Genomic DNA, 19,843 nt, shown 5'->3' on the forward strand with positions numbered 1-19,843 from the left:
CGAACAGCTGGACTAATTCAGCCTCCTCTTCAGGGTCTCACAGTCAGACTCCTTCACGTATACAAAAAGCAAAATGCAAGTGAAACCCCCTGCATCTACTCTTTCCCTCATGGGCCCTGGTGCCAAACATAGACAGAGGTCACACTGCAGCCTTGTTGCAGGAGAGCGGCTGTCAGGGCCTCTCTGAACCACTCACCCTGTGTTTTCTTGGGAAATCTGCAGGAACACCTGTGAGGTGGCAATCTCTGCCACACTCGACCAAAGGTGTGGTTTAGTAAGTGCCTGACACGCCAGTGAGCAGACAGCATGCTCCTGAGTGCTGCAGGATGCAATGCCCTTAGGAGAGAAGAACAAGTTGGGGCTCAGCCCTTGTGGCACGTGCTGGCTTCCCTCTCCTCACCAGTAGGAGAAGACTTGGAAGACACTGGTGGTACAGGACAGCCCAAACACAGTGCGGATCTCTTCCTGAGAGCATCAGCACAGTCAAGAGAGTTTTAGAAATCTATAACCTAATCCATACTTAGGAAGGGAAGAATAATTATTCCTATCTTACAGATGAGAGAATGACACATGCAAAAAAAAAAAAAAAAAAAAAATATCGTAAAGAGCACAAACTTGATGGCAGAGCGACAACAAGAACCAAGGTAAATTCACACCTGTACTCTCTCCAGCAGACACCTTGCATGTCAGTCCACTGAAAGCTCCCTGATTTCTCCTTGCCATCACACTGTAAACAATTGCACATACCTGTATCCTTCCCTACCGTAACTTATACAAAAGAAATTGCTATGATAATATCTGTCCATTAAGGAAGGAAATCAGGGAAATCATACTGACATGGAACAAAGGAAAGGCTGTACCACTCCAGTAAGCATGTCATGAAATCCCTCCCGATGGACCAGACAGTCCTTCATGTGTTTTTGCACGAATGCTGGATATGATCTTTCCACATGTATACCTTCAAGACTGAATTTTTATTACGCTGGCTTCACTTTTGCATCCTCTCCCAGTGACTTTGAAAGGTGCACAGATGAAGGGAAGGTGCCACTGGCCTCTCTCTTCTTGTTGGAGGGAGCACGGCTGCAGCTGCCAATGCCAGGATCAACCTGGCCTCAGCAGCATAGGACTGTCCAGAGTTTTATCCTTGTGTTTAAGCACAAAATGTCACACAGTTATGAGCTTAGTGCAGGACCTGATATGAATGTTAAACATGGCGTGACAGGTACGTGTCCTGCATGCTGTGGGATTTCTCGCTAGCCACCATCTTCTGCTTCAGCAAATAGGCATAGAACAGGTGGTACACCTCTCTGCAACTTCATCACAGAAAGTATGCCCATTTCTCCTATTCTGTAGCAACCTTGACCTTCTGAGAGAAATTACAAAGACCGCTTCCTTCACAACTGATGACATTAGGCCAGTTATTTCCATCCTCCCTAACTAATGCTGAAGGTCAAGTACTGTTTTTCATAAAAACACAACCCACGATGAAATAAAGAAGGTGATCCAGGAGGGTAACATGTGACCATGCACTGGTCACGCCATGATCTGGGATTTACGTCTCACGTGAAACTCAAGACACTCCTCTACAAATCTAACTGAAAGCTAAATACACTCACAGTCTAATAGAGAGATAAACAGAGAATTTAGGACTGCATCTGAGTAAGTACAGCAAGTTTTACTGAAATGGTATTTATAGCATCTGAGTTACAACCTTTGCAATAATACGGTTCCTGCTGGAGCAGGATCTCCTCTCACCAGCAACACACCCACTTCAAGTCTCACTGGTTACCTTCTGTCTTAAATCACTTTAAAAACATGGCTCAAAGTTGTTTCATAGCTTTACTCTCTCAGAAATGTGCAACATGAACATAATAGTGTTATTAAGAAGTCAAAAATAACTTAACACAATAGCTATATAAGATTCTCCAATGGTCAAACTTTAAACAATTACTTTTTGTTAAGTTCAGAAAATTAGCATATTTGTTAATCAAATTAATTTAAAAAGTAGCTTTTCAAAATAAAAGCAATGCTTTAAATAAATATAGTCTTTTTTATAACCATAAAACACTTACTCCTGTTTAGGTAACACAAATACTACACTCAAGCACAGTACTTAAACAATTGAAATGAACGTTGTGAGCATATATGAACTGGACACTGGGAAGGACAAGAATGCATTGCTTTGTGACATTTTCTGTTTTCTTTCTACAGCAACACAAAAAGATGTCCAATTCTCAGCACTACCCTAAACACTTGATACATGCTAGGACACTTGTAACTGCTGCATATGAATGCTGGTACCCCCTTTTTTTGCCAAGCTATTTATCTATACTGCATCCACAGTAGTTCTGCAGCCTTGTTTCAAATGTCTAGCATGGTATGATTCTTGACCACCACAACCTAAGGCCAGATCCTGCCCATACACTGACCTCTCGCACTTCTTCAATAAAGCTCACACTATGTGGGATTTTTAAAACCTTCCTTCCAATACTGGCACCACGGTGTGTTTCAGAAGGACCTGAAGCTCACCTTCAGAGTATTACCAAAGAATATTCACAGCTCTCCTTACAACTACAGCGCTGACTAGCTATGTTCATCACTATACAAGTTAAATATAAATGCCTATCAGAAAAGACTGTAGATGTTCTGCAGATCTACAAGGTAACAATGATGTACTAGAATGAAATAAATCAGCTAGTTCTCATGTTAACATGTGTTATCTGGATGTATCCCAAAGAGCAGTTTGCTAAAATTCAGTGAAATGTACATCTGAAATCTAATCACAATCTACTTAGCAATTCTGACCATTTAATACATTCCCTATTTAAATTGTTCATTAAAAATCATGTTCAGGATCTGCAGCAAACCATTGTTTTTGCCCTCACAAAAACAGTAGTTAATGACATTTGTTGACATATTTAGTCTGTTTAACAAAAGTGTAACAATAATATAATTTTAAGTTCAATGATAGAAGTTGGAGAGTAAAATAAAGCACAAAAGCTGATACAAGTACTCTCTATTTGTTTTGATCTTCAGAAGGAACAGGCCTATTCAAAGACAACAAAGGAATAAATTAGTAAATGACTAATGTGATGCATAAAACGGGTCTACAGGATCTGCATATGCACACATGCGCACTTGCGTACAGACAGCTGGGTTTCATTAGAAATCTTACTGCCGGAGTTCAACTTAGATAAATTAACTGCATTAAAATACTGACATTGTGAGGATTTTAATACTATTAACACCCTGTACAGGGCATTCCTGTGTGAATTTTTAAAAGCTTTAAAAAAATAGTTTAGAGCTATTGAAATCTGTGACAAACGTGACAGCTCTGCCTCCTAGCACAGCCTCCCGTTTTCATCTCCTGTATCCTTCTCCTGTATCGCTTCTAGGCACCGTTTTGACTTTGCATCTGCATGCCCACTTCCAGTTTTGCTCAGTCCGCAGGATAGGCATGCCAGCTGGATCTGTTTCATGTTTTCCAGGGCTTCATTCTTGGCATTCTTCAGGAGGTCTCCTTGGCCCTAAGGATGCACAGATAGAGAGAATCAGGGATCACACACATTGCTCAGAACCAAAAACAGGAGCAATACTCTGTCGCTGGTTCAGTACTGTGGAATGTGAGCCAGGTGCTGTCTCAAAACTCCCTGAACACCAGCCCCAGGGGAAGGAACTCAAGTCTCTTCTGCAGCTCAGTTCACGAAGGAAGGCAGCAGCTGGCACAGTGAGCATGAATGCAACGGGAGCCAAACTTTCTGCCTTTTAGGGCACCCCTTGGGAAGTTGGGCTGACTGACTTATGGAGTTCATTGCTTCCAAGTGCTCATCTCTACAGAGAAATGGATCATCTTCTTCCACAGTCAGTAGCAAGGATCTGCCAGGGATGCGGTAGCAATGATACCCTCTTCTCCTGCCTTTGCTTCATCTTCGCAGGAACACTCACTGCATCAGATCCCAAACAGCAACAACTACATGACCACAGCCAAGGTCCCTTACAAGCTGAGACCCCAGTTACCTGTTTCTCCTTGTACCCAGATTTGCTCTCTAGTTCTTAGGAAGGGCAGGCCAAATTGTGGTTACAAGAATCATGACATTCTCTAGCACCACAGTGAATCTCTTCAAACCACTCTGAGACCTCTGATCAAGCAAGCTGGGAGCAAGGGACCATATGAGTAAAAGCCTGTTTTTGCGTCTTCTCAAAGCATGCAAAAGTGAGGTGACTACAGGCTGTCAATGCAATTTGTAACTATCAAGAAAAACATGTTACTTGAAATTTGTATTGAAGAATTTGTTGTTCAGAAATGCCAAAATGAATGTTTATGTAATACTGATATCTCAAGTACCATGGTGTAACAAGATTCTGGTACTGGAGGATACAAATAAATAAAAGCTAGGAGATGAATCTGGTAATTAAAATTCAGTATCACTAAAAACCTGAGCTGCTCTTCTCCTAACATCACCCCAAGTACAGCTAAAAGTACACCAACTCTATGCAGCTGTTTGTGAGCATATTCAAAAGGAACACCCACACTGACTTAAATGTCACATTCACCTCTCTGCCACCTAACTTGACCTCCTGCAACCAGAGTTGCTCAGTGAGGTCTCACAGGAGGCAACAGATGCAAGAGTTGGGAAAAACTAGAAGGGCAACTAACCACTGAATCTCCTTCAGTTTTCAAAACAAACCACGTGTTGGAGGAAGAACAGCATAACAGCTTCCAGCAATGGGAGCATTTCAGCTTTCCCTTCCTCAATAATGAGAGGAAGAGTTTATCCCACACTGATGACCACATTTCCCTTTTTACCAGTGCCTGGCACTGGGCTTGCACCACCTGAGCCTCTGTTAACAGCGTTCACAAGGATGACACAATGGTTGCTTGCAAGTCTCCCAGCACTGGTAAACACCACGTGGGAAACAACATCAGCCAGAGATGGCATCCTGCATCCGAGGAGGTGATTGCCTCATCTCCTGCTGACATGAATTTGTCCCTGCTGAACAATGCAGATCCTTCCCCAGATGCTAGGAATCCAACTTAACACTAGAATAACAAAAAGCACTGGGATGGAGAAAGCAGCTCTGTGCTATTTGGTATGGAGCACTTTTGAAGAGATTTCTAACTCGGCAGCATGACAGTTATGGGTAAGCAGACAAACAGCTTGGAATCCAGTAAGGAGAAAAAAAAAAAAAACAACAAAAAAAAACAGAACAAAATTTATGCAGCACACACTTCATATAAATGCATTCTTGCTCTTAGGATAAAGGTTGAGCTTATTTTTAAAGGTGGAAGGCAAGGATTCAACAGCCCCATATATCTGCCTCTTGTGCTCAGCGTGCCTCGCTCTCCCTGTCTGCAAATGGAAGGGGAAGCAAACCAGTCCTGTGTCGCACATCGCAGCACAGCCAGAGAGCTCCAACAGCAGTGTTACTTATGACACAATAATGTTATGAAAGATGGTAGTAGACTCCCCACTATACAAATGCATTTCTGAATAGCTTGGTTTTAGCACAAAACAAACCCACTTGCAGTGGGACTTGTTACTGGTTCTTTGTTTTGTCACGCATACAGGACCGCAGACACTGAAGGTTGTGCCAATGAGATGACAAATCAGTGCGATGATGCTTTGCAGCCTTAACTTCTCTGAGCAAAAAAAAACCTGGCACTACGTATTCACAGAATAATCTCTTTAGCACAAAAAGCAATTCAATATACCCATCCCTAGAGCACAAAGCACAATTACACCCCAAAATGGGAAGAAACAGCGCAACAGAGGTAAAATAACACTGATGATGATGACAATGGAGGCCCAGCACCCAGAAGCATCTGGCATCCCCTTTGTTGGGGTGTCTGGGAAAAAATTTCTAGGGAAACTACTTGGGATTTGGTACACCCCTGTTTGGAGGATGACACTCTCAGTCCACCCTGAAAGACTCATATCTGAAGTCCCCAGAAGCCAGGGGACTCTTCACAGCCAGTGTGACAGCAGCCATCAGCTCTCCTTTATGCATATTCTGATTTCACATTTAAGTAACCAGGCAATTCAGATTACAGGTTTCATTTGAGGAAATACATGACATGTCTTCTGGTTCCAAGAAGAGAAAAACTCCTCCTTCAAGGTTTTGAAGACATATTTTGCAGTGATCTAAAAACAGAAATGGACTTGCCAAAACAATGCAATTCCATTAATGTGCAGACCAACCAATTTATGTTTTGGTTTCCTTGTGCTTTTTATTTTTAAACAGCTGTTTCACTTGAGCAAGCTGAAGGAAAAATTATTTTGAACGATCTGTCGCAAACCAACCCCCTCTGACAGAACCGTGGTAATTCTAGAGATACTGAAAAAAAAAATAATAATCTGTGGGCATTCTCGGTTTGAAAAGCCATCTGTTTGCTTTGTAAAACTGGCTGTGAACATAATCCACTTAAGGAAAGAGTCAGCAAAATTGTGTCAACACCTTAACAAACTAAATACTGGATTGAAGCTAGAGTAAACTTCAAAAGTATGACTGCACTGAAACATTCTTCATAAGCCAGTCTTTGTGGTAATCTCTGTGCACAAAACAATCCTCTTTGCTCTTACAAACAAAGCATCTCTCTTCCAGAGATCACAGCAGTGCATGTCAGCATCTATCCATCTATCTTCCTTCTGCTGCAGATATCATCAGCCTTCCTGAACACGAATACTTGTGAGAAAGGTTAAACTCAACATTTGGCAGGACATTAAGCTACGCCAAAAGAGATTAATCAAGGGTTACACTTCAAGAAACAATCAAGAGGCCCATTTTAATTTAGAGTTAGGGGACATTAAGAGTAAGGTTTCATACACCTAACTACAACAAGCCATGGAATCTTAGCATAAATTAACATTACTGTAAAAATAATGCAGCTTGTCAAGCAAGCATGAGATTATGAGCTTTTACCTTGACAGGCTAATAGTACTGAGGAAACGGGAATCATCTAGCACAGCTTTAAGTACTGCTCAGTTCCAGTGACAACCTGTGAGAAGACTTCGGATGTGCTTGAGTAGCTCCAGGTAGACATTGGCACAACGGGCACAGCTGAATTTTGTAGATATTATTATTATTTTTATTTAAAATTCTTACAAAATCAAACTCCTGCATAGTTATCAGTAAAGATCACAGGTTCTTATATCCAGTGAAAAGCCAGAGCCTGATGTCAGACAAATGAAAGGAGAAGGTGGTTTAGGAAAGGAGCATCATTTTGTCCTTTTTTTTTTTTTTTTTTTAAAATACACAATGCATGTTATTTCCTTATGAATATAAATACACAGGTAGGTACCTGCACACACATTAATAATTATTATTTCTATTCTCATGCTTTCCAAGAAATTTTGTCCTTTATGTCATGATGCACTGCTAGCTTTGGGCTCTTACCATTACTGGGGCTCAGATGGTCAGAAAGGCAGGACACAAACCTCCCCAGGCTGCAGCTGGACACACACCAACCCTGGGGCTAACGGAGGACCCTGGGGGTCATGGCGCAGTCCAGTGAGACACAAGCACCTTGCTTTGCCACAACCTAAGCAGAAAACCCTTGGTTGTGTTTCCAGGGGGGTGGAATACTGTCTGTGAAGGCCATTTTGTAATCTGCTCCTTGTAAAAGCAGACAGTGCTTATCTCCAGGCAGACACACTCCCTGATGGCATATTATGGGAGTGTTCCTTTTCATTCCACAGGAGCTGAGTACACAAACAATAACAGAGGTCTCTATTCCTCCCCTGCTGTCCATGTCACATCACACTTGTGATATTACTGTTATTTTTTAGCTTTTTCTCAAAGAAACAAGCCCTTTATTATTTAATCACAAAGCAACATCCCCACTCTGGAGTACTTGGCTGAAAAAGCCAGACACAGCAAAATAGAACAACTGCAAAACAACGGCACTGATAATCAACTGAAGGACTTGGAAAGCACAAATGCCGGAGTGCAGTTGGGATATTCATGTACTCTGTATGAAGGCTGCATTTACTGCGAGAGGTGCATTCTTGAAGTGTCATAGTGGGAACTTCATTGTCTTTAATATTAATAAGGAGGCACACAATTAAACAACCATCCATGGCTTTGAAAATGTAATCCTGAAGAGGAAATCATGAATGAAATGATTAGTCTGCTATGTCAAACTTAAAAAGAGCAGATATCTTTGCAAGCCTTCTTCAAAGTCAAATGTGGGGACAGCAGATACGAATTCGACTATGATACAGCCATTTATTTTTGGATCAGGTTTCTAATCCAAAAGACAGGAGGAGGAAGAAGAACTGACAGAACAGTCTCCTGCAGTGAGGGTCATTCATATTCTCGTGGACACAGACAACAGCTGACTCCCCCAACCAGTGACCACACAATCACACTGCCTACTGGCAGACCAGCAGGAGGAAACTGCCCGAGGCAGAAGGCAGATACAGACATCGGGGATGAGACAGAACAGCCACAGCAGTGACACATCTCATCCTTCTTCTTCGCTTGATATTTGCATGAGTCTTAGAAGGGAAACCACACCAGCAGCCTCAAAAGCACTCACTCCCTTGCCAAGATACACAGCCGTAAGGCTGATACGTCCCAGCCACCAACCTCCTGCCAACAGCACCAACTGTAAGCTAATTCCTGTGTGAAGACCTCACAGGTGACTGAAAATACTGTTTCACAAAGCAGCCTCTCCTTTTGCAATTGTATAAGAACAACCCTAGCATTACTCCAGGTGGTTGGTAAAATTCTCATGAGCAACAGGGACTTGTCCAAAACAAGCAGTTCCCTGTACACCCAGAAGGGGCTCCCAGCAGTTTAAGTGGGAAAGTAGGCAGGAATCAGGACTATGTCCCCTCCACAGAGTCCTTATGACCCCAGCCTGACCTGAACACTCAGCATGCTCATCTATCAGCCCAGTCCTCTTCAAGTCATGTATCTAAGCATCCAATGGCTACGCAACTGCAAACTGGTACTCTGACCCAGGGGTGGAGCCTGATGCTAAAATCATGCATGTGGTGGAAGTGTACAAGAGATTCAAGTTACCTGAAATACAGTTTGGTCTGATTTATCTACTTACATTTGAGCTCCCAAACTAGACTGATCTACCATCAGCTGATTTTTGGGCTATCACATACAAGCCCCGAAACGTTTTAACTGATTTTGTCATTTTGGTCTCATTCCAAAGGTCTGAGTTGGAAGTAAAGATTAAACAAATGATCTACAAAATAGTCTGTAAAGGTGTTAAGAATTAGCCTGACTAGTTTTCTAGCAGGCTGGTGACAGACCATAGTAGCCAGTGCAGTACAAGGTAGTGACGTGAGCAGCTGGGCAGAGGGAATGCCAGATATGGTAGTGCCTCAAAAATTATCTGGGGTGTTCTCCAGCTGTTGTAAAGGTGCAATTAAAATCTAAATGACAGTGCTTGATATCAAGAGGCAGTTCCTTTGGCAGCGCACTGGGCAAGGCTCTGTAATTCACTACAAAACTGCCAATCCACAACTTGTATATTTCCAAATTGTGCAACACAGCCCAAATGCAGACTTTGAGGACAGCCTGGGCGGCGAAAATTAGCAAAACTCCACTGTGACATAAGAATCATAGAATCACTCAGGTTGGAAAAGACTTAAAGATCATCAAGTCCAACCATGATCTAACCATACTGCCCTAACTCTAACAACCCTCTGCTAAATCATGTCCCTGAGCACCACATCCAAGTGGTTCTTAAACACATCCAGGGACGATGACTCAACCATGTCCCTGGGGGGCCTATTCCAGTGCTTAACAGTCTTTCTGTAAAGTTTTCCCTGATATGCAACCTAAATTTACCCTGGCATAACTTGAGGCCATTTCCCCTCGTCCTGTTGCCAAGGAGAAGAGACCAGCACCGCTCTCACTGTAGGCACCTTTCAGATACTGGAAGAGAGCAATAAGGTCTCCCCTTAGCCTCCTCTTCCCCAGACTAAACAGCCCCAGTTCCCTCAGTCTCTCCTCGTAGGCCACATTCTCCAAGCCCTTCACAAGCCTTGTTTCCATTCTCCGGACCTGCTCCAGCACCTCCATGTCCTTTCTGTACCAAGGCACCCAAAACTGAACACAGTACTCAAGGTGAGGCCTCACCAGTGCCGAGTACAGGGGCAGGATGACTTCCCTGGTCCTGCTCACCACACCATTCCTGATACAAACCAGGAAGCCAACGGCCTTCTTGGCCACCCAGGCACACTGCTGGCTCATATTCAGCCGACTGTCCATCGGTACACCAAGGTCCCTTTCCATCAGGCAGCTTTACAGCCACTCCTCCCTAAGCCTGTAGGGTTGTCTGGGGTCGCTGTGACCAAAACGCAGGACACTTTGCCCTATTGACACTCATAGTTTGCCTTGGCCCATCGATCCAGTCTATCCAGGTCCCCCTCTGTAGTGCCTTACTTTCCTCCAGCAGATCAAGGTGTGGTCTGCTTACTGTGAGTGCACTCAATCTCCTGATCAAGATCATTGATAAGGATGTTAAATAGGAGTGGCCCCAGTACCAAGCCCTGAGGGACACCGCTCGTGATTGGCCACCAACTGGATTTAACTCCACTCACCACAACTTTTTGAGCCCAGCCATCCAGCCAGTGTTTAACCCAGCAGAGTGTAAGCCCATCCAAACCATCTTCTCCATGAGGATGCTGTGGGGGACAGCGTCAAAGGCTTTACTGAAGTCCAGGCAGACCACATTGACAGCCTTACCTTCATCCACTAAGCAGGTCATTTTGTCATAGGATAAAATCAAGTTTGTCAGACAGGATCTACCATTTGTACACCCATGTGTTTGTAATTCTCTTACATGATTTGCTTAATGCAATAAAGGAGAAGGTCCTATGTGGCCAAATTGCCACACAGTCAGGTGCTCTCTCAAAGACTGCTGGTCCTAGACCAAAGCCTGAGACATCAACATCAAGCATTTTCCTGAACAACAAAGCAGGAAAAGCATTCAAAGCTGTTATGTTCCCTATTGATCTTTAAACAGAGCTCTCCACTGAAATCTATGGCCTCTTGCAAATCAGTGGCACTGTACAGCTACTAGCCTATTCCTTCATGCAAACATTTTATGAAAAAAAGAGGTGAGCATTTATTTTCATTTAAAAAAAAAAAAAAAAAAGCCTCTTGGTTCTCTCTCATCTGGGCATTCCAATTAAATTACCTTATACGAGGTTGTCAAAGCCAATGAATGTGAGCACTGACTGTACCAGTGCTGCAGCAGCAATTTGCTTTCAGAAATGATGGCATTAATTTGAAGTTAGCAATATGCTGAGCAGTTCAACTGTTTGAGCATCTTCCAGGCACTGTCTCTTGCAGATTGCTTCCATGCACAGGCACAGATGTATGGACTGTGGCTGTCAATCCCTCCTTGCTCGGAGCCTGCCTTTTTTCTGGTGATAACTTTGAAACTGAAGGGCTGGCTGGAAGTCCCAGAGTGCACAATCAGTACCAAGAAAACCTCATATTATTAAAGAAATTGGGATATTATTTTAGATACGCAGTCTTGAGATGGAAGTCTAAGCATATGTCTAAATTTGTGTTGGTCCTCCTCCTGTCACAAAAACAAGCTCCTCACACGTACTAGCACCAGCTAATAACTCTAGTAAAGTCTGGAGAGAGTCAGCAAAAACAAAAGAAGGGGAGAAAATGAGGCCACAAGGGCTGAATTCTCTTGCATTTCATTTTTCTAAATAAAAGGATCAGATACAGTAAAATACACATTTTGCAGCTCACAGAACTCCTGTGCAAGACAAGCTCTTAACAAAACACTAGGCTGGAAATAGCTGGCACTCCCCCACCTCCCTGCTCCCCCATGCTCTCTGCATTGTCACACTGTCTGCAAATCACATTTAATGCTGAAATCACGTCCTTCGTCACAAATGTTGACACCAAACATCCATTAAATACATCAGGAACTGGAAAGGCTTTACTGGCCTTCTCACATGTGGACTGAACAATGGGTACCTGTGCTGGTTTGGCATTTGGGCTGTTTTGTGTTTGCTTTTTCGGGTTTTGGAAAGAAGGTTTTTAAGAGGAGATGCAGCAAAAATAGTGCCTGCTCACCCTAGATAGCTGCTTAGGGCAAATAGCTAGAAAAATACCTGCAGCTGTGCTTCCAGCTAGCTGAAACAATCTCATTAAGGTGAAATGAGATTCAGAATGCAGTTCCCAGACAGGTAATGGAGCATTCTTATTTGAGGCCTGCTCCTACAAACAGCTCCTTACATTCTCATCTGATTGCCACAAGCATTGATTTCTTAGGAACTGTATGGTTTGCAGACCCACTGTTCCGGTGTCTGGCAAACATCACCCACTGACTGAGCTGTGGGAATTACAGAAACTGCCAGAGTTTCTGTACAGGGGACATGAAACCCTCTCTGTACTTCACCTGAGGTGCTCTGGGAAGCCTGTCTGTAACCTGCTCCGAAACAGCACAGATGACAAAGGATTTTACACTGAAGCAGAAAGCCTTAAGCTGAAACAACAAATTCCAGATCACATGAAAGGTAAGGGGAGTGGAGGAGAATCTAATGGCTAGGAGGAAACAGGTTTTGTAAAGACAACATGGTAAATGCTCTGATCCACCTGATCCTTGCCAGCTCAGACGTTAGTCCTCTGAAGTCAAAGGCCAGTTTGCCAGTGACCTCAGTAAAAGCAGAACCAAGCTATCTCCTCCACTCACTTTCCACCAGGCAGAGGTCAGAAGGCTGCTATCTGCCAGCATCTGTGGGACCTGTGCGCAACACAGCTTGTTTGCCTTGGGAGAATCCCAGTTTGTCCCTTCCAGCGCAGATGTGAAACCAAGTACAAACAAGAGTGCATAAGGTTATTTTTGTAAAAAGCACACTGACCCGGGGGGTAAACAGCTACTGAAATAAAGTGACTGTGAAGGAAGAAGAAAATCAGGAGAGGTCAGACACAAGATGTGAGAACTTTCTGTGAAAGATGAAAATGTAGGCAAAAAGCAAATCAAGTGAGCCAAGCATAAAAAACAATGGTACAAGATTATAGTATTAGTTTACACACTCATTCCGCCAAAATGTCAGTGAGGAAATCAAACAATTTCCAATCCACTACAATGCCATGCCACTGAAAACAAGATGCTTTCAGCAAAATTTAACTCAACTTTTAAGCCCATTACAGAGAACGTTAACACCTTCCAAGTTTACTTGGGTGAGAGCTGAAGAACTTGCACGGGGGAAATTTATGTTCTCCAATCTCAGATCACCAAGTCACCCTGAAGTAAGTTGTCCATACACGGATGCTGCCAGGTGCTTCCAGACTCAATTCATTCATCTCTCACTGCTAAAACTGGGCCCCTTTAACTGAGCTGTGCAACTTCCACCACCTTCATCACTGCTAGAAAATGTAAACCAGGGCTGGAGGACACAAACTCATGATCACAAGTACACACTGTTTTAACAGCTCATCTGTGTTTTGTTCAGCAAAGCAAAAGGTGATTAGATTATGAACCTCAGTTGAGTCCTACATTTATCACTAGTTGCCAGACAAGACTGTAAGATCACTGTCTAAGAAATGAAGACAGTAGGGACATCCAGAGTAAGCTGAGGGCAACCACCTTTGTGAATGATCTTTGGAGACCTCCTCATGTTACTCATAGAGATGGCCTGAAGAAGTTAGAGTCAAAATTAAATCCAGATGCCCAGCGCAGAGATCCATCCCAAAGGAAACTACACAAATACATGTCTGTTCCAGGTGCTGTTTCATCACCTTCTGGCCCTCCTCCTCTCTGCTGCTTGGTACCCCAGCATGACCAGTCCCCATGCACTAAGGCACAGGAGTCCAGGTGATACCAGGAGAGAACATGCAGAGCACTTAACTGTCATTATTGTCACTGCTAATTCTGTCAACTCAGAGTAAGTCACAATGCATCTGGAATGCGTCTTGCCAACATGGAACCTGTTTCTGACCTGTAAAATGGAGGAGACCGGGCACGGAGCTTTTTAATTTACTCCTTTAACGCTGACTGATGAGTCTCTTTAGTCTGCTCTCATACGTACACAGCTAGACATAAGTAATGCCATCTTTTTGTAATCTAAAAATAAATAGAAGCTGCCACAGCAACAGAGTCTCTGCTTTTGTCTCAGCTTTTCTCACGAAATGCATCCCATAGGATCCTCTGAAGTGGGAAATTACCCGGACCTGGGAATCGATCCATAGGAGATGGAATCAACTTTGGATCCAGTAGGGCTAATTATCTCGCACTTTATTTCCAATGACTGTATTAGGTTAGATGCTACGCTTTTTTAAAAAAATATTATTATTATTTAACTTAGAGGGTGGTGCAGCAGTGGCACAGGTTACCTAGAGAAGCTGTGGATGTGCCATTTGCTGGAGGTATTCAAGGCCAGGTTGGACAAGGCCATGGACAGCCATATCTGGTGGGTGGCATCCTGCCCATAGCAGGAGGCTGGAACTAAATGATCTGTAAGGTTCCCTCCAACCTAAGCCATTCTGTGATCTAGAAAAAAGGGGAAAAAAAAAAAAAAAAGAAAACTGCAGTTGTCAAGGATATGACAACTACAAGGATACAAAAGATCATGGTTTTCCAATCTGTTGTTCCTAGAGTAAAGCTTACTTCCACCTGCAAGCACTTCAGTCTCTGACTCTTCAAGCAACTGCTGCACAGCATCTGCACAGATTTTTTTGATCACCTGCCACGGTTAGGGCTTACAGGATCTAACAAGGTCACTGTGATGAACAACCACAAAGCAACACCTGATCTTGCAGAATACCCTTGACACAGTTCGTGGCTATTAACTAATCACCCAAGTCCACCCTGCAGATCCACATTGCCAATAAATGCGTATGTCAGCATGGAAGTCTTTACTCAACAACCAGTGATTAGACTTAAAAAATAAATCAATATCACCACTGAGCTAAGTGTCACCACTTCATTAACCACAGATCTCAGAATATATTAGCAATGTGGATGAATATTTTCTAATTTCTATGTAAGGAGGCAGAAAATTGAAGATGGGCTGGTACAATGACTTGGAAAAGGTCACACAAGCAAGTCACTGCCTACTGGATTCAGAATTCAGCTCTCTTGGCTCCTGCACTCATGTAAATGCAGAACAAGTCACAAAGGTGATCCTGCTAGCAGTGGAATCATACATGTTCCAACAAATGCAGAGAGAATTTCTGTGTATGCCCAGGAGGGAGGAAGGAAGGGCTTGTTTTTCATAAAGAGGTATGCTATCCCCCATCTTCAGTAAAACAGTTATTAAGTACGTTACCAGATGTGACTGAGGTCACTGATAGCCAGAGAAAACCAAGCACCTCAGCAACAGAAGAAGAGGAAGTTTCAATGGAGCAAATGGCAGCTTTCATCACCTCCTGAGACCCCTCTAGAATCAGCTTCATTTAGACACTCATTCCCCCCGGGAGCACGGTTTTGTAGACAGTATCATGCAATTCACCTAACAAAAGGGGCAGTCAACTTTGCATCATTCATACAAAGATATGTGATCTGCAGCCAGGAACTCAAGATACACACAACAAAGGCAGTTTTAAAAATACGTTAACTTTCTGGCACACACCAAAGATTACAATAAACCACAGCTGTTGCCAAAGAACTATATTCTTGAGTCTTAACAGTAAGCAAACACTGGAGAAAGAGCAATGTGTAAGTCTTGTATGGCCCTTCCCCATGTACTAATCACTACTCCACCTCCCTCTGATACTCAACAACCTTGCACAAAATCAGGCAAATTAACTGTGGCTGGAGGCTTCTAGCAGCAGCTCCCACCTGCCCTTTCCCGGATGGCCAACCACGAGACAGCCTTCTCCTCACACCCTGGCTGCCTAAAGAAGCTCCCCCACAGCTCACAGCCCCATGTCTAAATAAAGCAGTGAATTTAACAGCTTAGGAACACAACCACTTGGGGTAAAAATCTTCCCAGAGCCCTGTGGTTTATTCTACCTCAGGCAAGGAACTGAGCTGATGCAGGTTAGCTCCATGTTTACAGAAAAACAAAGAGAGCTTTTCTACCTGCCTTTCTTAGCTCTGAAGCTATCCCAGCTCTGCTAGACCTTTATCAGGATGCATGATGCTGATTTGCAATGGCATTCAACAATTTAAAACACAACAAAGGCAAAACACCCTGCCAGGCACCGTCAGTCTCATCTCTGCATAGAGCAGAAACAGCAACGTGTGTCAGCTGGGAGGGACAAGATCAGCCCAGCAAAAGCAAATCCTCAGTTGTAATGTGAACTTCCTAAATTCACATTAAAATAGAATTAAAAGATTAAAATAGAAACAAAGTCATTTAAAAATGTAACACATTCTTTCAATAACAAATAACCATGCAACTGAATCTCTCTTGCCATATATTATTTAAGAGGTATCAGGAATCCTCTCAGTTGCATAGAGAACTGAAGATTCCTAAGCAGTACTCAGTGCTCACACTGTTACAAATGAATCTAACCAATTATGTCCAAGAAGAAATGCTCCATTTGATGCATCTCAGCACAGGAAAAATATCCATTGCTTAACTGGCCACCCTGAAACAAAATCAACAGTATGTAGGAGAGCAAAGAAGGAGACCACCAACTTCTTCACTGTTATGAATCATCATTCAGGCAAGGTACTATAGGACACTGCAGTCTTCAACACATCAGAGGCAGCCACTCATTTCTTTTAATTATTTGTCAGTTCAGTCATCTGTTAGCAACAGATCAAAGGATGAAACGTGCAAATTTCTGCTAGAACTTTTACTTTCACTACAGCCCTTTTAATTCTGAATGAGGTCATGTTGTCAGATCAGCACACATTCCACGTCAGACACTTCCACGTCTTCCAGGCTGTGTTAATTAACTCCACCTCTGGGTGAGGCAGCCTTTGATATCCTGTATATTTGATGTCTCGAATGGAAATGGCAACAGTGCAGGGGAGGCGACGGAGGAAGAAGTTGCTGAAGTTTCCTGCTCCACTTGAGTTCCTGCCTTCACTACCTCCTTTAAAGGATGGTAGATGATATTGACCTAGACTGACACAAGCTTCCTTCAGCAAGGAAACCTCTACAAATGCTATTCCAGTCAGTCACTACCTGTTTTTTCTTGTTTGCTTTTTCCTTATGACAACCTGTTTTCATGCTCAATTCTGTTCAGGCACGCATATGTGCTGCAGCAGCTCTTGAAACTGTATCTGTTGATTTTTCAAATACCCTCCTCATAAGCGATAACCTTGTTGATAACCAGTGGCAACCAGTACTCACAGCACAAGCTCTGTTTCTATTTCACACGCTGCCACTTGACCACTATTGATTACTAATGCCAGTTACTCAGTCTTTGGACAGGATGACCTACAAATGTGACAGAAGTTGGCCTTCACACCTGGGTACTAACAACAATGACAGGTTTGCAGAGAACAAAGCCTGCAGCAGCTGCAGCACAGGGCAGAGCAGTGCCAGCTCCCACATGCAGCCACCCCATGGGGTGTCAATGTGAGTCTGCAGCAACAAGCTCACATGAAACAGAGTGCAACGAGACAGCTTCTGAGCCAGGACATGTCTAGTCCAGGTCAAGGATGGGGGGAGTCTGACACATGGGTATAACAGACAGCATGGTGGTGAGCAGCACCACATGCAATTTAATACACATATGTTTATAAACATAAAAATATAAATGGAGTTCTCAGCGTGCCAACTCCCTGCTCGGGGGCGGGGGGTCCTGCCTGTACCACTGAGGTGCCCATGGCATGAGGGGCACCAGGCACAGCAACCCTGCAGGTCCCAGCCCTGCCTCCTGCCACCACCATCATGGCAGCACGATGCACCTTGTTCCACTTAGCATCCACAGCTTCTGGCAATTTGTCATGTCACTGTAAACAAAAGGTGCCTTGTAAGACTGCTTGCCACTTCTCTCTGGCTTACCTTAAGCAAACACAAGAAAACCAGGCAAAGTGAAGACATCACTGGAGGCATTTTGTATCATCTTTTACTGCCCCGATCTGTGCTTGTCTCAGTGTTACTGCTGTTCTGCATGAATGTTTGACGGCTTCTTACACTGCCTGATCTGAATGCCTGGGTCATTGCTTCTGGCCAGCTAACAAAGCACTGCTACCATGTCAGTAGTGGATAAGACCCCAGGAAATAACTGACTAACATTGGATGAAGTCTCTCTTTTTTGACAAACCATGCCTATTTGAAAGCCACGTTCATCTTGGTATCCTGACATATATCTTTAGAAATTCAAGGTGTCACGAAGAAGCCAGAGCTGTGAACCCCTGGCAGTTGTTGCTCTCCATTCCCCTCTCAGTCTCTTCCCTTGCCACCATTTGGTACCTGCAGATTTAAGATCCCCTGGATGGCCTTCATATATATTTTAAACATGTGAATATTTATGTCTTGAAATTTAATTTGATCAAGAAAATAGGCCTGGTCAGAAACACCATTAGCGCTTCCAAAGCTCACACAGAGCAGCTGGGTACCCTGAGAGACCACACATTACTTGTCTGAGACTGCTAACTACATCCTCCCCAGAGCAATGCTCCTGCACCATGGCTGACAGCCAAGAAGAACAGGATATTCAAGCTGATTAACCAGTACTGCTTAGAGACTGGGATTACAATCCTTTTACACTGATGCACATTGTTCAAGTAACCTGAAAAGTTTGCAGATGCAACTGACAAATTCCACCAAGATCCCACTGTCTTGGTGCTCAGCAGGTGCATTCCTACTTTCAAGTTTGGACAAGAAATGCAGAAGGTGGTACTGTGAGCAGAACAAGGGAGAGCTCAGGGCAGCATTTACCAAGCTAATCAGCAGAGAATAGCATCCTGCTGAATACAAGAAGGATCCACCTACCTAGTAATTACGTGATTTAGGTCTGTTGGTCTACAAAATATGCTGATTAAAACAGCTTTGTGTGGAATTCACACACTGTTATATCTCTATCTTGTAACTCAGTATCATTGAAAGGTCTCTAAATCCCTATCCCAGAAAAATTATAAAACACCACGCAGAAGGCACAGGTGTGCCCCAAGAGTCAAGGGAGGCTTTGTCTCCTGAAACCTGCAGCCTCCACCATACTTGCCACCATCTTCAGGCCACACGAAGGGCCCAGAAATGAAATGTTCTCCCGTTCTGTTCTTCTAAGCTCCTTACATGGTCAGCAAGCAGCGACTTAAGCAACTTTGTCCTTCCTGACCTTTCTCTTCACTTTTAAATAAAATGAATCTAGTTAAGCAGACTGGTACTCACAAGAATAAGTGGATGTTCACTAGGCTTGGACCTTCATCTTCTCTTTAGCACCTTCTCGGTCGACCTTTTCATGTTATTTTTTTCCCTCTCTGGAAAATGAGTCTTCTGAGTAACCACTTTCAAAACATATTGATCTAGGGAGATCTGTAGATGAGTAAACATGGCACAATATACCCAGCCCTGCATCTGAAGGGAGGTGTGAACGCTCCATACCACACAGACCACTCCTGCCACACTGCTCGTGCAGGACTATCACTGTCACAAGGCGACAGCAAATCAGAAGAATTTGTTGCTGAGCCACTACAGTACGCACTGCATCTATTTTTGCCGTTTTGCAGACTGAGTACCAAGGTTCTCAGGTTCCCAGAGAAGTGCTGGGAAGAGCAAGGACAGCAGATATGAGGATACTTTGGGAAGAGGCAAAGGCATGACTGACTTACAGGGGGAAAGAAAAAAATACACGGTGCATGGAACGCAGTAGCTTTGCAGGTACTTGTGAGTTCACTATGTTCTAGCTTAAGACCAACAGAGCATAAACTCTCACACAAATCTTCTGGCAACAGTTGCATGGCAAGAGGTAGAATACATTGCTACAGTCATGTCTTCTTGAAAAT

The 19,843-nt window shown here is 43.4% G+C and overlaps 1 protein-coding gene across 2 annotated transcripts in view; it reads right to left on the minus strand.

Moving 5' to 3' along the window:
- Window positions 1-1,002: 1,002 nt before the first annotated feature.
- The window catches only part of PLCL1 (phospholipase C like 1 (inactive)), a 104,904-nt gene continuing 86,063 nt past the window's right edge, over window positions 1,003-19,843 (minus strand). The window contains exon 6 of one of the 2 annotated variants that reach the window (XM_042822685.1): window positions 1,003-3,527. In XM_042822685.1, the coding sequence (XP_042678619.1) occupies window positions 3,342-3,527 (186 nt within the window). In that variant the 3' untranslated portion in view covers window positions 1,003-3,341. The remainder of the gene's footprint in view (window positions 3,528-19,843) is intronic. The other variant, XR_006169533.1, reaches the window with a different exon arrangement.

This window comes from Centrocercus urophasianus, unplaced genomic scaffold, assembly GCF_019232065.1.
Source record: "Centrocercus urophasianus isolate 14NV4802_14NV808 unplaced genomic scaffold, USGS_Curo_1.0 seq_20, whole genome shotgun sequence".
Classification (NCBI taxonomy): Eukaryota; Metazoa; Chordata; class Aves; order Galliformes; family Phasianidae; genus Centrocercus; species Centrocercus urophasianus.